The following is a 22,305-nucleotide window of genomic DNA, read 5'->3' on the forward strand; positions in this document are numbered from 1 at the left end:
GTCTCAGGGCACTGGAAAACTGGAAAAGCATTATGGTTAAGACGAAAAGAATATCGGCGACAGTTTCAGGTTCATGGATGATGGAGGCATGACTTGGTTTGGAATCATGTCAGAACGGTCAACGGAGTGGAATGACGATATCCCGAGTGAGCAATGACGATTTATGTTTTTGAGCGTGTCGGCTTGTGGCCAACAGCACTTTCAATCCTTTAGCGAGCGCGTTTGTCAGCTTCAGCCTTTGGGGCTGGGGCGAGATAGTACTATCGTACAGAAATCAAAAAGCAGATGGGGTGCTTTTAATTAATGCCGACGATGGGTGAGACGTTAAAGAGCTGTTTCTGTTTCCCTTCCCCAGATCTTCTTTGACGATCCTCGTATTGCTTCGTCATTGTTCCCGCTTTTCTCAGATGCGAGCCTTGCGGAGCCTTGCGGAGCCTTGCGGAGCCTTGCGGAGAAAAATTCCAGCAGCCACCGAGATAAACATGTGGCTTGTGGCTGTGGCTGAGGCTCGAACTTCGGTATGTATTCCGTATGCTTCGCCCAGCTTTTCCCCTCACAGAATCTCGTGTTTGCGAGGCTGTGGTTGCTGATCCGTTAGACCGTGCTTGCTGATGCTGGATTCCGCTGCACAGGATGGAGATGGCACTACTACTTGTCTATGATTTCCCATATGATTTCCTTCCCCGCAAATATCAATGAAGCGGGAGTATATATATTCCGCCTACCACTGCCGTTGTACTGACCGTCTAGTTTTCCCCTTTCATCATTGCCCGGTCGAGTATAAACCCACCGAGCAGCTCTTCAAACTTCGTTCTCGTAGCCCCGGCGCAGCAGCTGCAAATTGAAACCAAAACGATCAACAGATCAAGCACGATGCGCGCCCTGCGCTACCACGGCGTCAAAGACCTCCGCGTCGACAACGACATCCCCGAACCAGAATGCGGAGACAACCAGATCAAGGTCAAGCGTGAGTTGAGTCTGAAGCCCCGGTGGAGGTCATCGGCTGTCATGAACGAGGCATCCTGTGCCGTTGTGAGTGAGCTTTGGATGGCCGGGCTGACAAGTTGAGATGGAACGCATTAGCTGCCTTTTGTGGGATTTGCGGGACAGATTGTAGGTTTCGTGGCCTTTCTTCTATTCGTCCCATGTTTCGTGGTCTCGAGAGCACTTCTACTCAGGCGTCGGAAACAACCATATCTCGGAGAACCATGAACTCCTTAGGCTGACCTTTTCTACAGTACACGAATATTCGTCGCCGACATTCATCCCACAACCCGGCTCTCCTCACCCAATCACAAAGGAGTCGATGCCAATCCCCATCGGCCATGAATTCTCGGGGGAAATCGTGGAGATTGGGCGCCTCGCCGCCTCCCATTCCAATTTCCAGGGTCAAACCCTCCAGGTGGGGGACAGGGTCGCTGTGCAACCCACCCTCGCCTGCTTCCACTGCGGGCCGTGCAACGACGGCTACATCAACTGCTGCGACTCCGCGGGATTTGTGGGGTTGAGCGGCGGTGGCGGTGGAATGAGTGACTATGTCTGTGTCGATGCACAGTTTGTGTTCAAGCTGCCGGACCATGTAGGCTTGGACGTGGGTGCATTGGTGGAGCCGTTGGCCGTGGCCTGGCATGCGGTCGACCAGGTAGGTTCTTCAGGGCCCTATCGAACAGCTGGGGAAAGAGTCACGACGTGTTTTGTGACGCTATGGATATTTCTACGCTGATGCAAGACTTTTAGTACCCGCTGAAGAAGGGCGACAGCGCCCTCGTAATGGGTGCTGGTCCCATCGGACTCGGAGTGATTCAATGCCTGAAGGCTCGCGGTGCCGGTACCATCATTGTCGCTGAGGTCGCAAAGGAGCGCCAGAACTTCGCAAAGGCGTTTGGTGCTACACATCTAATTGACCCTAGGACCGAGGACGTGGTGAAGAGAAGTAAAGAGATCACTGGGGGCCAGGGACCGCATGTTGCACTGGATGCGGCGGGGGTTCCGGCCAGTTTGAGAGACGCGGCGTTGGCGGTGAGGGCACGGGGGACGATTGTGAACTTGGCCATCTGGGAGAAAGAGGTATGTCATCGCCCTTCTTTTGGCATTGGAAACAATACTTGCTGGCAGCTTGAAAGGGGTGGAGAGGGAGAGGAACGAGGCATGATTTGGGACCGCTGACGGTTGATTGACAGGTACCATTCCAACCGAACACTCTTGTATTCGGGGAGAAGAAATACTTTGCAAGTAAGTCCCGTCAACGCTCTTCCCCATTCTGCTGTTTCTCCCGGCATGACGAAGAATGAGCGCCCTTTCACACTTTCCGACGCTCTCTCAGCGAGACATGCACGCTAGGTATGTGCTGACGTTCTCGCTCTACCGAAGTCCTTGGCTACCTCCAATCCGACTTCGCGGGCGTCATCAAGGCCCTCGACGACCACTCCCTGGAACCCGAGAGGATGATCACGGGCAAGATCAAGATTGACCGGGTGGCGCAGGACGGGTTCAGGCCGTTGATCGAGGAAAAGGATAGGCACGTCAAGATCTTGGTCGATTGTAGAGCGTAGAATGCCACCAGAGGTACAGAAGAATGCTGCGAAACAAAACAATACACGTGGGTATAGTAATGTGCCTTGCTGTAGGTGCTGGATCTATGTGGTGTAAAGAGGGATTATATACAAGTAAATCGCAATAAAAGCCGTGTCCATTATGCAAATTAAGTAGCTTTTTGGGAAGGGGGGAGGAAAGGGGGGGAGAGAAAAAAGAATTATGCATTCTCGCCTATTTCCCTGGTTCTGCTTCTTGATCTCTTGTGGTACCTAGTGGTGGTCGAGACAGTCGTCTCCTGGACTGCTCCAGCCTCGCCCAATATGCACCATAAGCTATAATCGGACCCCAAGTTCTACAAGCCACTCCGCCAAGGAGCACAGCTGGTCAAGCAAGAACATTTGAGCAAGCCACGCCGTATTCCGTATGTACCCCGGGATGTTCAAGCTCGACAGAACACTAGTCAGAGTGGTGTCCTCCACGTGGTGTTCTCCTACTTTGTGCTACATCGTACCTTCGTGCGGCACGCCTTACCTCAAGGGCGACTTGTTTGTCGTTTACGGACCCCGAAATAAGTGACTATTTAGTCAGCTTGAATTAGCCTGGTTTTGTCGTCTTTGACATCCAAGACACTTACCGCTTCTCAAGCGCCTTTTACAACTGTATGATAAGAAAGAAGGGTTCTTGTTGACGATACAAACCCAGAATCTCAGCGTTCGTGTCCAGGGTTCTCTCGTATTTCTGGCTGTGTGCGGGCCTGGACTAGGACGAGGAATACCAGAAGCGGAGCGGAGCACCCAAGTCTTCGAAGCCACCCATGGCAGACGTAGTCGGCCTGATTCGCAGCATCGTCGACGTCGCCAATGCCGGCATCAAGCTGTCAATAGCCTTGTACACGTTCTCCGAGACAGTGGCCACCGCCCCCGACCAGATCAAAAACATCGCCCGTGATGTGTCGCTGATGGCCTCTGTCCTCGAAGAACTCGGAGCCGATCTCAAACAGGATGACCAGGCCAGATTGTACTCTATCTCGGCTGTCGAGTCGGCCAAAGACGTCGTGGCGGAATGCGAGGGCGTGTTCAAGGAGATTGACGCCGTTGTCGCGAGAGCAGTGGAGAGTGCATCGAACAATGGGCTGAAGAAGGAAGGAGGCAAGCTGGCTTTATCTGCCACGGATAGGCTCAAGTGGCCGTTCCTCCAGCCCGGGATGGAGGTACTGCAAGGCAATCTGGAGAGGCTCAAGAGCACGCTCGTGCTGATGTTGAATGTCTTGACTTATGCGAGAGATTTGAGAGCTGAGTAGGTCTGCGCACTTCGAAAACTTGCGTGAATCTTGGATCTCACTGGCATCTAGAAAGAAGACGTCGTCCGAAGACGAAAATGGATATCCGAGGACGCTGCTCGAAAACCTGCTCCGAGCAAATGAAGAAACTACAAGGAAGTATCAGCATCTTCTCAAGACCATCGGGCCCCAGGACAAGACTGTCGTCCTCGAGCACACCCAATCCACGAATTCAGGAGCCAGTGCGCCGGAGGCATCCTCTGCCGACAGCCCGTTCACTGGGTTGTCCAAGAGCACGGTTTCAAACCAAGATGTCGCCGTTTCAAGCCCTCAACATATATTCCTTCCGCACCCCGAATTTGAGTCGAGCATCAGAGGGTGCCTCAAGCACATCGAAAGGGCATTGCTTCAATTCGAGCAGTCAAGTTCTGTGGCTAGTCACAGCCAGCGGGTGGGAGTGCATATCGAATTGGAGAAAGAATTCAGCGACTCTCGACACGCTCCAGGGCGGCCAAACCCGTGGGCAGTCCTGTCCATTGTTCGTAAAGAACAACGGAGTTGGCCTGAGCAGAACGATACTCCATTTCACGTGGAGTCAAACACCAGTGACGATCTAGACATGTACGCCAGTGTTGCAGCGGGCGCGCTCGAGAGCATTAATATTGAGGACGAGGCCTTGACTGTCGTCCACAGAGTTCAGGATCAACATAGGGCTCAGGCTCAAATAATCGATCCCGTCACAGTGGCAGAGATGCGCGAGAGAGCCTCCCGGGGCGCGGTGACACTAGGCGCTTCGGAGAGCAAGACAGAGCCTTTGGACGCCTCGGCAGCGGGATTCAGGAACAAGTCTACCAGAAAGCCGTGGTATTCATCTGTTTGGGAATCTCTGCCTTCTCCAACGGCAGCGATAGATTCCATTCAACAGTGAGTCTTGACCATGTTCTACCAGTGTGAGTGTTAAGCTGACGCAGTCTCCCAGGACGGTAAAGAACTCTGGTCTGTTCTTCGGTGTGGAGGAGGAGTCTGAAAATCCAGATACTGTGCTTGAATTCAACAAGCCGAGGGTTGGTGATGCCGGTGCGTTACGACGATTCGACTCGACTGGCCCTAAACTTGCAAGATCCCCGACCTTCGATGACATCTTGAAGCCTCCTTCCCCTATCAAAGGTCGACCAGCACCTTCCTTGCCAGCCACGAGCACAACTCAGGTCCCGGGCCTGGAAGGTGCAGGTAGATCAGGTACAACAGCTCCTCTACCCGAGGCGGCCGTGGAAGTGGAATCGACGCAGCAGGAGGCCACGAACCTTCCTTCAACCGAAGATGCTGAGAAAGACACACACCCCCCTGCTACAATGGGGGAGGGTTCAGCAGCAGTTCCTGTGTCGACGAACAGAACAGAAAGCCCACCCGCCGAGGCGGGACCAGACGAATCTTTCAAAGACGAAGTAGAGTCTTCTGGCGAGGACAGAACGGGTAAGGAGGAGGAGGCTGCAGAAGGGGAGCCCGATGCAATCGATAGGTTACTGAACGAATGGACAACGCTGTATACCGAGTAATGACCAATATCTCTTCTGTAGCACACATAGGATCTGGATTTGTGGAATCTATCTTGTTCAGGGACTGACCAAGGACGGACAAGGGGCGGACTGAGGAATGAGAGTAGTGGACGAAGTGGTGGCGGTGGAGCGGAGCGGACTCGGCGTGTAAAAGCGGCATCTGACCTGTGATTGGCGGGCTCGGCGTCGACCTGTAAACAATCCAACAGGCCCGCGATGCAAGTGGTTCCAGCGCTGGACACCAGCTTCAACCACAGCTCGACGCCAATTCCCACGCCTCCTCCCTCTGCGAATGCGCCGCGATCCGACCCCTCTTTAGCAGAGATATCGTTATAATGAAATTTCACACCTTTTAACACACAGGCCAACTCCGTGCGTGCGCATGCGACCGATTCCACTCACAAACGCGGGATCCTGCTCTCCTCGCTCACCACCAACGCTCAAATGACAATGCTAATTGCGCGTCCTCCGCTGCACCCTCTGCCAATGTCAACCGTCCAAAGGCCGACTCGAAGGTTAAGCGCGCGAATTCAAGAGAAAGCTGACGCGACATTGTATGCAACCTATGAACAAAGCAACGGAAATGCGAAGACAACAGTCGGCGCTTCGGATCCTGCAACTGCGCAAGCAGCCAGACTCTCCAATGAGAAGAAAAGAAAGATGGGTAGGTCTTTATCAAGAGGCCTAGGGGCCAAATGCAAACAGGACGACTTACACTCGCTCTTAGATTACGACGAGGAGGACGATGGGTTCCAATTCAAACGCGTCAAAAAGAAGGAACCTCAAGCGAGACTGGCGGAGAAAGAGAGTGGTGCCTTAACAGCTCAAAACGACGCGCCAAAACCTCAGGCGACGAGTAACAGGACCGAAATGCCGAAGAATGAAGAGACAGGGAGGAAGCCCAAACAGCGGAGGAATAGAACGTCATTTCCCACGCCCAATCCGAACGAAGATCCTCCGCCGCGTCGCTCAAAACGTCTATCAAAGGATAACGAAGAGCGAAAAGGAAGTCCTGTCAAGAAAAGCGTGCGCACGGAGGAACTGAAGAAGCGTGAACACCATGCTGAAGCGGCTCCCAAAGCGTCACCTAAAAAGAAAGCGGACGAGCCACCTGCTGAGAAAGCCGAAAACAATCAACAGGAGGAAATTGTCCCTACTCTGCAAGAAAACCACGCTTCAACGAAGATCGCGCTGCCTTTTGCGGATACACCGGTCATGAAACGGAACAAGGCCATGCGTGAAGGAAAGGCCGGCAGGGGTGAAAGGAGGAGCAGTTTGGGTATGCGCGGGCGAAGGGCCAGCTCGCTCATTGAATCAGGAAATTCCAGTGGTGAGAACCCGGTGCATGAATTCGGTTACAGTTCACTAATCCTCCGTCAAGCCTTGCCCCACCCAGAACTGGACGTGTCGGACTATTACAAGCACATTGAAAGCGAGGGTCTTCCGGAACCAAGGCGGATGAAACAGCTTCTCATTTGGTGTGCCGAGCGTGCTCTTGATGAAAAACCATTAGGGACTGGGTTTGGAGAAGCCAGCGCACGACAAGCAGGTTTGTGAACAGAGTCTCCAGGGCCCAATGGTATGCTAAGTCTTCTGCTAGCTCGAGTGATCGAAGAAGAGTTGTTGAAAGAGCTGGCCAACAGATCTGATCTATCGGACTGGTTTGGCCGCGAAGAAGTTCCCGTGCCAAAGGAACCACTTCCAGAGAGGCCGAACCCCAAGAACACGCAGAACATTGGAAAGATTGTCGAGTTGGAGGAGCAAATTAAATGGTAAGACTTTGAAAGGCTGACAAAACGTTGACAGGAACATGGCTGACGGTAATGAATGACAGTCTGCGGCTCGAAAAAGAGGCATTGGAGAATTTGCTGCGCCCACCAAACGTGCCCAGCTTGCATGACCTCGATGTTCCGACGAGTCCGTCGAAAGCAAACGAACTGGATAGATCGCTTCTCTCCGACACGGACGTAGCGGCACTTGACTCAGTAATAGCTTCAAACAACAACTCCCTAACGACCTCGGACCAAATATCACGGCGCCTAGGCGGGGTTTTGGAATCAATAGGTCCGACGGTCGACATGTTTGCGGATGGAATCCACACGATAGCGCAATACCGCACTGCGGCGGACGAAGTGGCCGGCAGGGTATTAGCCATCTGCGCGGAGAAATTGACGCAGCGCGAGAGAGAAGGGAAACGAAGGGCCCTAGGAATAGGAACAGCGTCAGGGTCGGGCAGTGGTAGTGGTAGCAGCAGTACTAGCCCACCGAAAGATCTGGGCGCCGTGCTGAGGAGTTTGAGCCGAGCAGACAGGCAGGATAGATAGATGACCGCCGTATGACTGCAATTGTTTTCTGTGCAAGAATATCTACCCATCAGGTGTGGCTCGTGTAATGTGGTGTGGTATGGTGACCAACGACAAATGGAGCACGGGAGCACTGGAGCATTGTGTATATGCCGTATGAAAAATGAAATAATGCTTGATGAAATGAGCTATCTGAATCTGATCTGATTGGTATCGCCGTCACCATCGCCTTTGAGAGGGGGATTGAGGCTACAGCGTAGCAGCAACGGTGGGATATGGATACGCTCGAGGTTCTTGAGGTTATTGTAGACGAGGCTACCACCACACACAGAGAGAAAGGGAGGAATGACCGAGGCGGAAATGAGATGAATCTGAATTCCTCACGTCCTCGGGGCGCCTTGTTGTTCCTATAGCCCTCTCTCCTTCCATCTTTTCACTGAACGTCTTTAAAAATTCTCCTTTCCCCAAACAAAACTGTATCCTTTATCCCCAGGGTCTGTATACATGTTGCATTTGATGTGCAGCTCAGCTCCCAGACCCTTGGGCCCGCAAAAGAACACACCACACTCGCCCGGCCAATGGATCTTCCGGATGGCCCGAAAGACCATGTCCCAGTTTGGACGGCCGTAGTTCGTTGGTGTGCGAAGACCCGTGATAGCATCGGTGTCCCCGGAATTGAGGACGATGTTGGACGCCTGAGCAGCTGTGATTTTAGCCGTCAAGTACTATTTATTTGCAGACGTGTTAGCTAAAGGACTCAAGGGAGGAAAAAGGAAACGGAGACAGTCGGGAGGGAAAAAACATACCGCATGAATTTCAATAGCATGGCTCTTATCCTCGCTCTCGATGGCTGTGAGCAAAGATTTGAACCACTCAAGTGACCCAAAATCTCGGCATACCCAGAAAAAATACACCTTCCGCAATCGTGTCTTTGGAGCATCGGACCTCATGTCTCTCATGCGGTACCAGATAGACTTCAGGATCGAGGCAAATGGCGTCACGCCGATGCCCGCGCCGATCAGAAGCACTGTCTCGAACTTGAAGACATCTTCCGAGGCAGAGCCAAAGGGCCCGTCAATGTACAGCCGCGGAAGGATTTTGGTGAGCTTTGTGTCGCTTTCGTAGATTGTAGACATAACTTCAGATCGATTGGCTTTCTTGTCATCGATACTTTTCAGGCCCTGGCACCCGAGGACTTTCCCGAGGGCTTTAGTGAAGTCACCAACCATGCGGATATGCACTGAGAGGTAGTCTTCTTCAGGCGCAGAGGTAAGGGTAAACGGGTGGTATTGCCAGAGTGAGATCTCTGGGCAACAGAGGAAAATGTACTGGCCTGCGCGGGTTTTGGTGTGCTCCTTCTTGATTCGGATCTCAACCACGTTCGAGGGATGCTCAATCACCTTGGTTATATAAGTCTTTTGATAGCCACGGATTTCGCGCAGGATACGCTCCACAAGATAGGTGAAGCCACCTATCATCCAATATAGATAGAACGAACCATTGCCAAAACAGAAGGGCTTGTTATCCGCTGGGATCATGCAGAAAGCTCCGTGGATAGACCACATGATGAAGAAGATGACAAAGAGATGGTGAGTATTCCAGAAACGTTCGTAGTTAGCCCGCCGAGGCTTCTCCAGCGCGGTGAAAAACATGGCCATGACTGAGATTGTCAAAACGTAGCCGGTCCAGCCGGGGCCCGTGAGGAAGTTGAGCTTGACGAAGCCGATGAAGCCTCCATGGCCTTTCGCAGAGAGCTGAGCGACGTTGTGTAAATGAGCGATGGTGTGAACCCATGTGAAGAAAACAATTGAATATCCCACGAGTTTGTGAAACGTAATGTTTTTGTCAAAGGGAATAATTCCGTTCAGGGGAGTTTGTCGAACGAGGGAGATGAGAGTTCGGCAGACAGGCAGGAGGATGCAGGCAACATCGAAGTGGAGGACGAGGGCCGCCGATCGAGCAATGGGATAGCCGTAGCCATAGGTGGCGCGGGCTTTGGTGAGGTTGTCCTTCAGTGTATAGTTCATGAAGCCAAAGCCGTACAACATGCAGTGCACGAGGATAAAGACGCCGACAAATAGACGTCTGGATCCTTCGTTGACCATCCATCTGTTGAACCTCTCTTTGGGGGACAAATCTCTAGGTTCCTCTCCGCTGACCTCTCCTGAGAGTAGCATCCTCATCAATGGGGTTGACCTCGTTCGTTCCGACATGATTGAGAACCACGAGAAAGATGGATTTCAACGTCGCTAAATATTGTTTGATCTTCTCAGTAAGGTCCTGGAGAGACTTGACGGATCCTGGCGTGGCAAGTTGGCGACGCCTTGAAGACAGCTATGAACCCGAGCCAGCGGTAGTCTTGGCTGTTTGTTGGATTCTGCGTTACAAATTGGAGCTTTAAAAGAATGATACGGAATGGCAAGGGCCGAACCAGCGGCGTATTAGATTCTGCGCAGGAGCGTGCGAAGTTGATGGTGCGTAGAGGGAGAATACAGACCGAGCCTGCGGCTTGACCAATATCCATATTGGCAGATAGGGCAACAAGGCTATAAGGATATTTGCTGGTTGCTGGGTCTGGGAACAAGCAGCAAGAGTGGTGTGATAAGGGGTCATGGCGACATATGAAGTTCTTGCCTCTGGCCAAGCGACGACGATCTGATACACGTTCAGGGATGGGTCTGAGACGGGGGGTTGGGGACGGGGGTGGAGGTGGACTGAGCAACTGGAATGGTGGTGAGAGCATCGGCAGAAACAAGCAATAGAGCAGAGCGGGTGTAGCAGCGGAAAAGAAGCCATTTGACACAGATCCGCGGCACAAGAGACCGGAAGTGGCCTGACATCTTGTATCTTGTAGCGGAGCCTCAGCGCGATCCAGGAGAAGCGCGTTTCGAGTAGCTGGGTCCCTGGCCAAAGTGTTAGCTATTCAAGGCTCTCCATTTCTGGGTCTCACCATGTTAGGCGGATCACGCTTAAAGAATTGAATGCTTAAGGGGCCCACCACGGCGGTTTGGTTCTGTGTGAAGATGGAGGTCGTTAACATTGCAGTTGTCAGCGGTGAGCAGGGAGAGGGAGTAGTCACGTGAGAGACGAGGCTGAGGGGCTGCGAGGCTGAGACATTGGATGCCGTTTTACGTCATTGCATCTTCAGGTTTTGGTGGCTTGGTGACTGGCAGATTCTTGTTCAACTTCATTTCAATCCACGGCGAGATCTCGAGGCCAAAAGCCTGATTTTCCTCCGTACAAGAACTCTTGATGTCCTTGGCAAAACAAACCTTTGCCAGTCGCTTGGTTGTTGAAGAGCGTCATCCCAAGAGCTCTCTCAACCCTTATAGTGACCACAGTTTCCTCCTTTCTGCAACAGTTGAAGTTTCCAACCTCTACTCTCTCACGATCAGACCAGCTTCTTCTATCCTTGACTGGACACTCTCTGTACATCCGCCTCGTGCTGACATTACCACTTGCTCTTCGTGATTAGTTCGTACCACCGCCCATCTACAAGCACACAAGTCCTGGAAATTGCAGACCTCGCCGCTTCAACAACCTCACCCTTTTCCCGGCGTCAAAGCATACTGGCAAAAGATCAATCAACATGCCCTTCCTCTACACCAAGTAAGTCGAACCCGCCACACCAGCATCAAATGAATTCAACCTCATCCAGCCCACCCTCCTCCACCAGGACAATGTTGCTAACCACAAGCCAGAAATTGGGGCGGTCGCCACGCCGGCGGAGGAGTTACTGTTGACCGTCACGGGGTCAGGAGAAATCCTTTCCGCTTCAGCTGTGGGAGGTTTAGCTGTTTCCGCTAGGCCGAATCACATGAGGTCCAAGCAGTAAATGAACAATTGGCATGGGAGGGGGTTGGTTGTGAAATCTCAGGACGGAGGATCATCGGTGTCAACGGAGACCTGAACACCTGAGGCGGAACGAGAACGAGAAGGCGCCCGGAAAGGAGGATTACGATTATGACCAGAAATCAATAGAGCAAAGAGGGCTATTGCAGGGCCCTTGATAGCCATATCACGCAAGACAGTACTGGCAGAGGCAACGAAGGAAACAGAAACGAAGCAAGGCAGCACGTCTGACGCCAGGAAGTGATCTGCTCCGCTCCCAATACAAATCAGTGAGAAACGATGCAATACATACATCATGAAATCGTGAGACGCTTTTCGTTCGATTCTCATCATTAGTATATCTGACCTGGCCTAACTCATTGCTATCCCTCAAGGCGGAACATGGGAGGGGAATAGTCGTACATTCCGTGGATATCTCAATCCGGATCGATTCAATTCGCTGCATGTTCATGTGGTCCGACACATCTCATTCTGCCGTGACCAAACACCAAACCCCGTCCAGAGTCTTTCCTCGTCAGTCTACCGCGACTTTCTTGGGCGGTTCCTCACTTCCAACCGAGCTCGTCGACGGCGTCACTTTCGTATTTTGTCCACTAGTTGCAGTTGTATCGTCGTCTTCGTCCCAGGCGTCGTCCGGGGCGTTTTCGTCCCAATTGTCCAGCTCTTCCTCCACGCTCCGTGCCGGGGCGACACCTGACTCCTGACCTCCCTCACCGTCTGCATCGGATGAGCGTAGAATACCATTTGCGCCCTCGCCGAGCTCGAGGTCTTCACCCTCTAATCCGTCACCCGTCAGGGCCGAGTACTTTGCTCGTCTCCTCCGCTCGGCGGCCCGGCGATGATATGCGCTCGCCAACCCCAATGCTGCCAGGCTTCCCACGACATTTGCAAGGACATCCCAAGGGTCAAACTCGCGGTCGTTAGGCAAGAGTCCCTGTGCAATTTCGCTGCCTACTCCCAAGAGCAATGTGCATACGATCAAGGTCAGGTGAATCACCCGTCGCCGAGAGGTGTCAAGGATGAAGTAAAATGTCGCAGTGAGGAGGAAGAAGCATATGAAGTGTAGCGCTTTGTCGGATTGCGAAGGGATGTAGGGCTGCGCTGCTGCCGGTGTCGACGGGAGAGAGGAGTGTGGCAGCAGGCCTAGACTGGAGGAGAAGATCAGGAGAATGACAAAGGATACTAGAGGACTCGTCAGTATCAAGCAAAGGCAAGGGGAGGTCGGGGCCGCCATACTTGCGAAAGGGAAGCGGATTCGCATTGTTGTTGGTATGGTGTCGATGTCGGCAGTTTGCCGCTCAGAAGACCAAGGAGGGATACCGAACGAGCCCAGGTACTCGTATGGGTTTTCTCGAGGGATGCGATGTCGGGTCACTGCGGGTTGTTGGACTCGACTGGCAGAATGCCAGCTTTAAACAGACTGAGGCATGGCAGAATACGATAGACAAATACTGATAGTGGTAGAGGCAATGGAGGTTGCGCGCTGCAGTTGGAGACGAGAGCAGTATGGAGTGAATTGAGTGAGTGCCTAAAGGTGGCCGGCAATATACCAGGGAGGAATAGACCAGCAGGCGGTGATGCCGCCTGGGAGTTGGAGAAGCAGCATCAATGGGGAGTTTAGGCGGTTGGCGGCTAGGCTTAGTGGTCGCTGGGCTCGGCAGGCGGCAATCACTAAGGGCTCACTCCCCTACTCCTCACCAGGTACCTAACTCACTAGGCCTCCGCTGCCTCGCTCAATCCCAACCACAGTTTGTAACGTTTCTTTCAACCTCAAGCCTCGCCTCTGCGTAATCGCATCAACAGTCGACCAAGTTTTTTATCACCCGCACCACGCATTCGGCAGATATCCTTCTCATTCGATGTTCGCGAACACCTACACCCAGCCATCTACCGTCTGTTCGATTTTGGGTATCTTCCCGCGATTCCCTCGTCGGCGCTGAGGCTTCCCTTTCAAACTGGAGGAGTTACGCCCCTCGCCTCGCCGCAGTCGGGGTTGGCACGGTCATGTCCCTATCATGGCCGCCCCCAAACAGTCAGAAACCACCAGACGATGAACCTCTTCTACATTCTCTACACAGAGATACTTTAAATGGCCTGCTCCGCGCCCCCTCCCGCCCTCACACGCCCAGTTCTTTCAAATTGCGCAGTCTGGGGAGCGGTTCCCAGTCCGGCCAAGCTGCGGAACCAGAGCCCAGCATCGAGGAAGATCCCCAGATTGTCCGGTTCCGCGCACTCTTCCAAGACGCCGAGAGCAGACTTGCAACATTGTTCAATGATGTCGGACAAGTTGTAATTCCTCAGAGGCGCGTTCTCGCCGCTGCCCCCTTCCATCAACCCGCCCCCGACGCTGCTGCCCCGTCCGCTCCGCCCCCTGCTCCTATATCAAAAAAGCGCAAGTTGGAAGACGACGACTACGACGATTATGACGACGATGACGACGACGAGCAACCCGATGCCGATGCGGCGAACGCACCCTCCGTCAAGGAGAGCCCAAATAAGGTGCACATCGTCGCCGATGCCACCTCGTCGCCGACCCCGAGGCCCGCCCCGCCCCCGAGTATACCCTCCGATTCGGTGAAGACCGCTCTCAAGACGGGCCACGCCAAACAGAAGGAAGTTGCAGAGGACGCTCGCAAGAAGCTGGAAGAGGCCAAGCGCAAGGAAATTGAGACTGTCAAAACCCTGTCGCGAACAATGTTTTTCACGCTAGAAAATGACCGAGACGCCATGCTGGATCAACAACGTCTTGACGAGGCAGAGCGCCGAGCTGAAGCTGAAGCAGAAGGTCATGCTAACCGGCAGAACGCCGCTATGCAACAAGGCAGTCTAAGCAAGGCCAATCTCGGTGCATCCAGTCTGACGCTTAAGAATCTCATTGCCCGTTTGGATGAACATCGTAATCTAGTTCATGCAACCGAATCGGAGCTTCGCGCTTTGATGAGTGAGGTCCGCAAGAACCGAAGCAAATGGGCAAGCGAGGACAAGGTCGGTCAGGAGGAACTCTACGAGGCAGCGGAGAAAGTCTTGACCGAGTTGAAAGCGCACACAGAGCACTCGACTCCGTTCCTCAACCCCGTCAAAAAGAAGGACGCACCTGATTATTATGTCGTTATCAAGCATCCCATGGATCTCGGTACCATGACCAAGAAACTCAAGCAATTCGCTTACAAGTCCAAGAAGGAATTTGTCGATGATCTCAACCAGATTTGGAAGAACTGCCTCAAGTTCAACACCAGTCCTGACCATCTCTTTCGAAAGCACGCTCTCTTCATGCAGAAGGAGACGGACAAGCTTGTGCCTCTGATTCCGGATATCGTCATCAGAGATCGTGCTGAAGTCGAGGCTGAAGAGAGACGGCAACAAGGTGAACTTGACGATGGTGTTGAAGAGAGTGACGACGAACCAATAATGTCCTCACGAGGCCGTAAGGCTCCCAAGAAAAGTGCAAAGAAAGGCGGAGCAGCAGCCCGAAAGGCCCCGCCGGAAACGACTCCTATACCAGAGACCAAGCCTGTGTTGCAATCATTGAGTTCCGTCCAAAATGGCATCCGAGCAGAGTCTGAGGTGGACGGAAGTCAAGGTCACTCGACGCCACCCCCAGGAGTTTTGACACCGGTTGGCGCTCCTGGCGCGGGCAGCGTTGCAGGGGGCGGAAGTGAAGCAATGGATTTAGATCTCCCCGCACTGCCTTCACAGGCGCCAATACCTGAGTATGAAGATGAGGAATATAAGCTCTGGAAACAAAAGACCAAAAAGGATCGGGCAATGCTCGCTGCGGCGCGGCACAAGCTCTTCCGTGGAGACAAATTGAACGCTGAGGAAACAGCATTACTGCGGAGCAAGGCCGGTATGCGTCGATGGCTGCGCATCCAACGAGAAACTGCAGGCAAAGACGTTGCAGAGCTTGGGGCAGAGACATCTGAAAGGGAGAATAGTGTTGAAATCCATGGTCAAACCCTTGCTGAGGGAATGGAAGTCGAGGAGGAGACCATGCTTCCTGATTATTACGATTCGCTCGCTGCCATACCGGACATCAACCCCCGGCTGAGATGGGAACAAGACTCTGAAGGACATGCCATTGAACATGCTGAGGAGTTTCTCCGACTCTATCCTCCGGGTCAGTTTGTCGCTCCCCGGGGGAAGCTAGCAAAAGCAATCGAGGCCAACATGCGCCAAATGCAAGACACACGGAAGGTGGTCTCGAAAATCAGCGTTGTCAAGCAGATGCAACTACAGTCGCAGACCTATCAAAACCAGTTTCAGAAATACCAACCGGAACCATTCGTCGAAGCAGACATCCCCAACCATGTCATGTCAGACGATGGTCCTGTCATGGCTCCGTGGGTCTGCAAGGCGGCCTTTCAAAGGTCGATAGGGGAAATTTTCTTTCACGCAGGGTTTGAGGAGTTTCAACCTTCGGCGATAGATGCGATGACGGACTTGGCAGCAGATTTCTTTCAGCGATTGTGCACGACACTGGTGAACTACAGAGAAGACTACAAGATTCCCGTGCTGACCACGGTCCCCGTCGCTCAGGGTGAGAAAACCGAAACGGTGTACAAGTCTCCGCATACGACGGAAGAGGCGATCCTGCACACTCTGCACACTGGCGGCATGTCGCTAAACGACCTCGACGTGTACGCGCGAGAAGATATCGATCGGACGGCCAGTAAGCTCACTATGATGCACGAGCGGATGAAGGGGCATCTCGCCGATCTTCTTAGACCAGCTTTGACAGACGAAACGGCCCATGGACAGGGATCTTTTGCAGACGGTGGAGAGCAGTACGTGGGCGGAGACTTCGCAGGCGACCTCGATGAAGACTTCTTCGGCTTCCGCGAGCTTGGTCTTGATAAGGAGTTCGGAATGGCCAGTCTGACAGTACCATTCCACATTCTTCAGAATCGTCTTGGCCTCAGCAATCAACAGGATGTCTCGGCAGATTTGGCAGAGAAGATGTTCAGTGAACCACCCCGATGGCCCAAGATTACGGTCGAAAATGTAGAGGACCAAATTGGTCTTATCAGAGATTGGTTCATGAAACGCCTGCGCGACAATGGTGAACGTCCCCTCACCGAGGATCTGGAATTGCCGCCGAAGCAGAGGCCCGGCCATGGAAGAGCGAGAATTCCTGCTTCAGGGAAGATTGGGGAGGGCACGCTGAAGAGTAATGCCAGCCCCCAGAAGAAGGCCGCGGCTAACAAGAGTGCCGCAAATGCCGCGAAGGCTGCTGCGGCCGCAGCCGGAAGTACCACGCCCGGGGACAAAGGGAAGAGGAAGTCGGTGGTCGTCAACGGTGTGGCCGACGAAAGTCCGATGGTCAATGGTGTGGGCAACGCATCTCCATCAACGCCGGGTCCTGGTGGAGATGGAAGTCCCGAGAAGAAACAGAAACCTGTACTGAAAGCAAAGACTTCGACGACCGAAGTTCATAAGGTTTCGGAGAAGGATAAGAACCAAGACGACAACGGACCACCGCCAGCTGTGGATACTTTGGATATGGTGGACGGCGTCAATGGAGAGCTGACCCAAGTGAATGGCATTGAAAAGGTCAACGGGGTTATTGGTGATGGCGACGCGAGCATGATGAGCCCTGAAAGCTTATGATTTGCATGACCGGGCGGGTTTGAATTGGTCATGAAACCAAGATGTTGGTTGCCGTGCATAGTCGCATGGCGCATTGCGTGCTATTTGGGTATAGAATGACGAGTGGGAGGCGAGGAGGCGATTATGCATCCTCCTGGTTTGATCGATATGTTGACGCCTTTTTACTATACCCAGGCAGGCTTGGGCGGGAAACGGGACGAGAGAGGAGAGATGTGTGGTTTTTTTCCTTGCTGACCATGGCTTGGACTTGGGGGGCAATTTTGATCGTCTGTTTGGTACGAGTAGGCATAGGGGACGAAAATCGAAGCCAAGGAAAGGACAGGAGTTTTTCCCTGACGGACGATGACGAGTGAGGACTGAAGAAAGAAAGGTCAAAAGAGGTGAATGGAGTTTCTTGTATATACCGACCATACCTATATTTGCCTATTTTTACCTATCCATCTATCCATCCATCCCCCCATTCCAGCCATCCATATTTTTGTTTATCTAACTTGCCCGGGCTCTATCCCTCCCCTATGACAGGGTCAAGCTTGGCACTTTTCCTCCACCCCCTTTTCATCCATACGACAAAGGCCATTAACATCTTCTGCAATGTTTCTAGACCACCGGCGAGCGAGAGAGTGAGAGAGGAGGGAGTGGAATGGAAGGGAATGGAATCTGGATATAATTCTGAATCTCTGATGGCGCTAGAGATGGTAAAGCAGTACATAAATAGTGGTGCGATACTGTCAATGGTCCAGCCTCGCAATGCAACGCAATTTAGTCCCGTTAATGATATTTCGCGTCGCTGATCCAGACTGGCTTGACTTGGTTGATCTGAACTGAACTGAAGCAATTTGATCCGGTCTGATGGTCTATTGATTGTATCGAGCTTGATTCAAAAATCCCCCAGTTTGGCTTGACCTGGCTAAGCTTGTTCGTGTTGAAGAGGCTCTTCTCGCTCGTCTGGAGTAGTATCGTCATGAAGTGGAACAAAGGGGAAAAAAGGACAAGAGGACCCCAACCAACTCGATCTGATCATCCTCTTCGAATAACATCCTAAGCCAGAAAGAAGAGAGATTACGTTTCATTCTTCGTCCTGCCTTTTCAGTCCCCGTCGGCCTCCTCCTCTCTTCTCACCCACCTTGCCTAGGGATCCTCTCCTTGCCTCTCTGCAGCACTCTGTCCAATCCCTTCTCACCTCTCTCCCAGGCCAGACTGGGGTATTAGGCAAAATAACTCCTCACGGTCCTCTGTCCATCTTCGCTTAGGCCCTGCAGAACCTGCTCGGCATTGATACCCGTCTTGCCAACCAGCACCTTTGCACTCTCAACGATCTTCTTCGCCGTCGCACCTTGGATCATTTCCGCTTCCAGAGCCAGCGCAATGTGGTGGAAGACTTGGGCCGCCTTCGCAAACACCGCTGGGTTTTGCCTGCAAAGGGACCGTTAGTGACACGAAGAGGGGAAATTCGGTCGAGGCCATGGCAGGGATATTCGACTTACTGATCAATCAACTGCGCAACAAAACTGTACGCATACGGTGCCGCTTCTTCGTCATTTACCACGGGCAGCGTGTCGAGCCACTGTTCCACCACCGACTGTGGATTGACCACCTTGCCAGCGTTGAAATGCAAAATCTTCGCGACCGCAGCACACGCATTCTCCGTGGCAAAGACGTCGTCGTCACTTCGTGCGTTAGGGACACGCGTGATTTGCAAAAGAGTGTCAATACTCGCAGCCACGAAGTCACTCCATTGTTCTCCGCCCTTTTGTCCTGCAATCCCCACGCCATATGCGGCTGCTTGTCGATTATTCGCATTTTCGTCCCTCATCCCATTGATGAGCGGTTGGATTATGTGGTCGGAATACTGCCAGGACTGTGGCCCGCAGAATTCCAAGACGTCGTCAAAGATGCAGATTGCCCACTGTCGCTGCATAGGGTCCGCGCTTGTGACAAACGCGTCATAAAAGGGCATGAGTTGCTGCCACGTTGGGAGGAATGCAACCCCCATGTTCTTGAATATGGTGTGGAATGCTTTGTTCATGTCTGATAGGAGAGTCTGGTCGTCTTCAATGGCGTATTGTACAGACAAGGAATCTTCCTCGTCGGCATCCGGGCCTTGGTTGGCAGCAGCGGATTCAGCCTTCTCTTCGGCACGCTCTTGAACACGTTTCTGGAACTCTTCCAGCGTCGACTTGACCGATTGCACAAAGAGCTCCATGTGCTGTTGGGTCAGGCAGCCCTTGCCTACCACTTCGACACTCTCGTAGAAGCACTGGAACATTTCCGCTAGTGTGTCAATTGAAGGCTCGGCGCTGAGGATTTCGATCTCCTTTTCAGAACATTTCGTCCAGATTTCGTTCAATTGTGGCGATTGCTCGCCGTATCGCTTCTTGATCGAGTTGAGTAATTGAGGAATTAGTTTGGCGGAAGCTACCCGTACGGGATCGTGGAAGAAGAACGACAATCCAGGCAGAGCGATTCGTTCTGTGATGTCGGCCACGTAAGGCTCGAAGTCTGCTTCCAGAATTTGAGCGTAGATCGTGATAAGTTCAATCGCCGTGTGTTTATCCTCAAGCGTTGATGTCTTGATCCCGATGACCTTTCCCTTCAAAGGGACCAACTCCCAGCCCTCCTCTTCCAGCACGTCGTCTTCGTTGTCTATCAGCTGGATGTCTGCTTTGGCTGCCGCAAGCTCCAATAAGGGGGGCATGACTCCAGGGAGATAAGGGACGAAATCAGAGCCTAAAACTCTACACATTCGTCCCCAGCAGTGCAGCAGATATTGTGATTGTGGGTCATCGTCATCTGTGATGTTTTGCTGGATGTTACCAAGAATCTGAACGAGCGTAATGCCGTCTTGGCCCATTTTTTCCTTGCCCACGGCCAAGGCGATGAGCGTCGCGCACTCCATGGCCTTAGCACGCAGTAATCGATACTCTTTGGATTGTTCGGCCCGCAGAACGTTGAAGAGAAGAGGCATCAAGGTGTCATAGTAGCGAATAAAGGCGCCCTCGGCAGAGTCGGCGATGGTTGCAATCGTTGATAGTGCTTGTTCCTGCACGTACCGTTTGGGAGACTGCAGGAGTTGCAGGAGGTGGCCAAGTAATTGATCCAAGTACGGTTCCAGGATCGACTTCTCTGCCTCTTCGCAGAAGTTGACCAGTGCCGCGGCGGCATGTGCTTGTACTCGTGGCTCGGGCGCTTCGAGGACGGGGATGATGTTTGTCAGCACCACTTGATGGTACTTCTCTTGCATGGGCCCGGCAAAATCGGTGCTCATCTGGCCAAGAGCATTGCACCCGGCAAATCTGACTCGTGGATGAGGATCTCTCAAGGATGGCACCACCAGTTCGAGAACCTTGTCTAGTTCGCCGATCATGAGGTCTCGACATCCCTCGGAAATTGCAGAGATAGCCATCAGAGCCGCGTGCCGATCTCTCCAGGAGGCAGAATGCATCATTCTCGGTAGCCACGTGAAGGTTGCAGGAAGCATCACTTGTCCTCCCAGCTTGTTGGCCAAGCGGTCCATACACTGCTCACCCGCGACATGGTTCATGTCGTTTTCTTCATTGTCAAGATCCTCGGTCGCGTTCCACTCTGAGGCGTCATCATCATCAATTCCAATGTCAGTCATCAGGCTAAGACATTGCGTTACCATATCATTCACATAGGATTCGTCTTTCTTGCACATGGCAGGCGCCCATTCGGCGAAGGTAGCCATAAGCTCCAAAGCGTTTTGTCGAGTCTGATCCCCCAGCTCTTTCTCTTGGATGACTGAAATGCTGAACTTGACAAGATTGTTGAAGAGGCCTTTGAACATTTTCGGGCATATTTCGGCGAGTTCAATCAGCGAGACAAATGCCTTTGATAGATTATCCGTATCTCCAGCTTCTTTGAGAGGCGGTAGAATGTTGAGAATTTCGGGTATTAAAGGATAGTACTTCGGCTGTGTCTTTTTGCTGACCGAGTGAAAGAACGAGGCAAATGCTTCGATTGCTGAGAGTCGGACCTGGACCAAGTCAGCATTCGTGGTCCACTTTCGACCGTAATGCATTCTTACCTCTACGCTGCTGTCCTTGAACCCCTTGAGGAAGACCTCCTGAACAGCACCTTCATGCTCTCTCTCAATAATGCCGGGGGTGGTGGAGAATATCCTGAATGAGCACTCACGCATGCCCGCGTCGGTCGACTGGCTCGCTTGAAAGAGCGCGTGAAGCAGCTCCACCCAGGTCTCGTTCGTACCTCCAAAGAATGTCAGCCAGAGTAGAGTCGGGGAGAACGAGTCACTCGATCCTTACCGGCATCCACATATTGCCGTGCGATCTCGGCGATTGCGTCTCCGATTTTATTCCTGACTTGGTTGACCTGCTCTCTTGCGAGACCTTCCAGCAACTTTGATCGAATGGCGGTTTTGGCTTCCAGGCTGAGAGACCAAAATAGTTCCTTGGAGTCAGTGCCAGGAGGGATCTTGCGCTGTTTGGAGGCTTGTTTGCGGAACAAGACGGCGGCGAACGATCGTGTCTGGTGAGATCTTTAGCACCCCCTCCACCTGATTGGAGCCTTCTGAAGTCTCGACATACCGATGAGTCTGCCGCAGCTTGTAACTGTTCGGCCAAGCCCATCAACAACACCTCGGGGCGATTGGGAGTCCAGTCATTGTTGAGTTGCTCTTCGGCTTGACTGCGGAGAGTGTTGTCTGGGGAAGAGAGGGCTTGCAGAAGCTGGGTCAAGGCTCCCTGCACCTCGGCAGGGAGAACAGACATGTTGGACGATGTGGTCTAGCACATGCAACGGGAGTACGAGGGCCGTAAGAGACAATAATCTGTGTTGACCAAGGACTGGAATGCTCGCCTGCGCGTGTTGGTTGATCTTCTGTGGATCGACTTCCGATTGAAATTGAGAGCCGGCAGATGGTCGAGGGTCGCTCGTGCGAAACAGTAATAGGGAAGCAAAGGCACAGCGGCAGTCAGACAGCAGTCGATCGCTTCTTGATGTCGACCGAAGAAATATTATTAAGAGCAGGTTGGGTGGTTGACGGGCACGAACAGCAACAATAAATTTGGCCTGCGGTTCTCGCTCTCCACCGACCGACTCCAAATGTTTCCTTGTACACAGTGGGATGTCCTCACGTGATGGCCTCTTTTGGGTCTGTGGCCGCTGGTGCCGCCGCATTTTATTTGACCACGTA

The 22,305-nt window shown here is 52.7% G+C and overlaps 7 protein-coding genes across 7 annotated transcripts; 4 read left to right on the forward strand and 3 right to left on the reverse strand.

Annotated features, from left to right (window-relative positions):
- Nucleotides 1-873: 873 nt before the first annotated feature.
- Nucleotides 874-2,552, forward strand: Z519_00236 (uncharacterized protein; the record flags this gene model as incomplete). The annotated part of the gene is made up of 5 exons (XM_016757995.1): nt 874-1,036; nt 1,239-1,642; nt 1,738-2,067; nt 2,181-2,232; nt 2,371-2,552. 5 exons carry the CDS (start codon nt 874-876, stop codon nt 2,550-2,552), a joined length of 1,131 nt encoding a protein of 376 aa, XP_016625244.1.
- A 797-nt stretch (nt 2,553-3,349) lies between these two features.
- Z519_00237 (uncharacterized protein) lies at nt 3,350-5,370 on the forward strand (the record flags this gene model as incomplete). The annotated part of the gene is made up of 3 exons (XM_016757996.1): nt 3,350-3,831; nt 3,887-4,738; nt 4,794-5,370. 3 exons carry the CDS (start codon nt 3,350-3,352, stop codon nt 5,368-5,370), a joined length of 1,911 nt encoding a protein of 636 aa, XP_016625245.1.
- Nucleotides 5,371-5,856: 486 nt separating this feature from the next.
- Z519_00238 (uncharacterized protein) lies at nt 5,857-7,694 on the forward strand (the record flags this gene model as incomplete). The annotated part of the gene is made up of 5 exons (XM_016757997.1): nt 5,857-6,034; nt 6,098-6,700; nt 6,752-6,919; nt 6,971-7,142; nt 7,205-7,694. The coding sequence occupies 5 exons, from the start codon at nt 5,857-5,859 to the stop codon at nt 7,692-7,694; spliced, it is 1,611 nt and encodes a 536-aa protein (XP_016625246.1).
- A 425-nt stretch (nt 7,695-8,119) lies between these two features.
- Z519_00239 (uncharacterized protein) lies at nt 8,120-9,886 on the reverse strand (the record flags this gene model as incomplete). Its single annotated transcript, XM_016757998.1, has 2 exons — nt 8,120-8,398; nt 8,480-9,886. 2 exons carry the CDS (start codon nt 9,884-9,886, stop codon nt 8,120-8,122), a joined length of 1,686 nt encoding a protein of 561 aa, XP_016625247.1.
- A 2,153-nt stretch (nt 9,887-12,039) lies between these two features.
- Nucleotides 12,040-12,786, reverse strand: Z519_00240 (uncharacterized protein; the record flags this gene model as incomplete). The annotated part of the gene is made up of 2 exons (XM_016757999.1): nt 12,040-12,707; nt 12,762-12,786. 2 exons carry the CDS (start codon nt 12,784-12,786, stop codon nt 12,040-12,042), a joined length of 693 nt encoding a protein of 230 aa, XP_016625248.1.
- Nucleotides 12,787-13,529: 743 nt separating this feature from the next.
- On the forward strand, nt 13,530-17,132 carry Z519_00241 (uncharacterized protein; the record flags this gene model as incomplete). The annotated part of the gene is made up of 1 exon (XM_016758000.1): nt 13,530-17,132. One exon carries the CDS (start codon nt 13,530-13,532, stop codon nt 17,130-17,132), a length of 3,603 nt encoding a protein of 1,200 aa, XP_016625249.1.
- Nucleotides 17,133-18,337: 1,205 nt separating this feature from the next.
- Nucleotides 18,338-21,880, reverse strand: Z519_00242 (uncharacterized protein; the record flags this gene model as incomplete). Its single annotated transcript, XM_016758001.1, has 5 exons — nt 18,338-18,545; nt 18,617-21,126; nt 21,178-21,359; nt 21,416-21,638; nt 21,698-21,880. 5 exons carry the CDS (start codon nt 21,878-21,880, stop codon nt 18,338-18,340), a joined length of 3,306 nt encoding a protein of 1,101 aa, XP_016625250.1.
- Between the last annotated feature and the right edge of the window lie 425 nt (nt 21,881-22,305).

Source organism: Cladophialophora bantiana (assembly GCF_000835475.1).
Source record: "Cladophialophora bantiana CBS 173.52 unplaced genomic scaffold supercont1.1, whole genome shotgun sequence".
Lineage (NCBI taxonomy): Eukaryota > Fungi > Ascomycota > Eurotiomycetes > Chaetothyriales > Herpotrichiellaceae > Cladophialophora > Cladophialophora bantiana.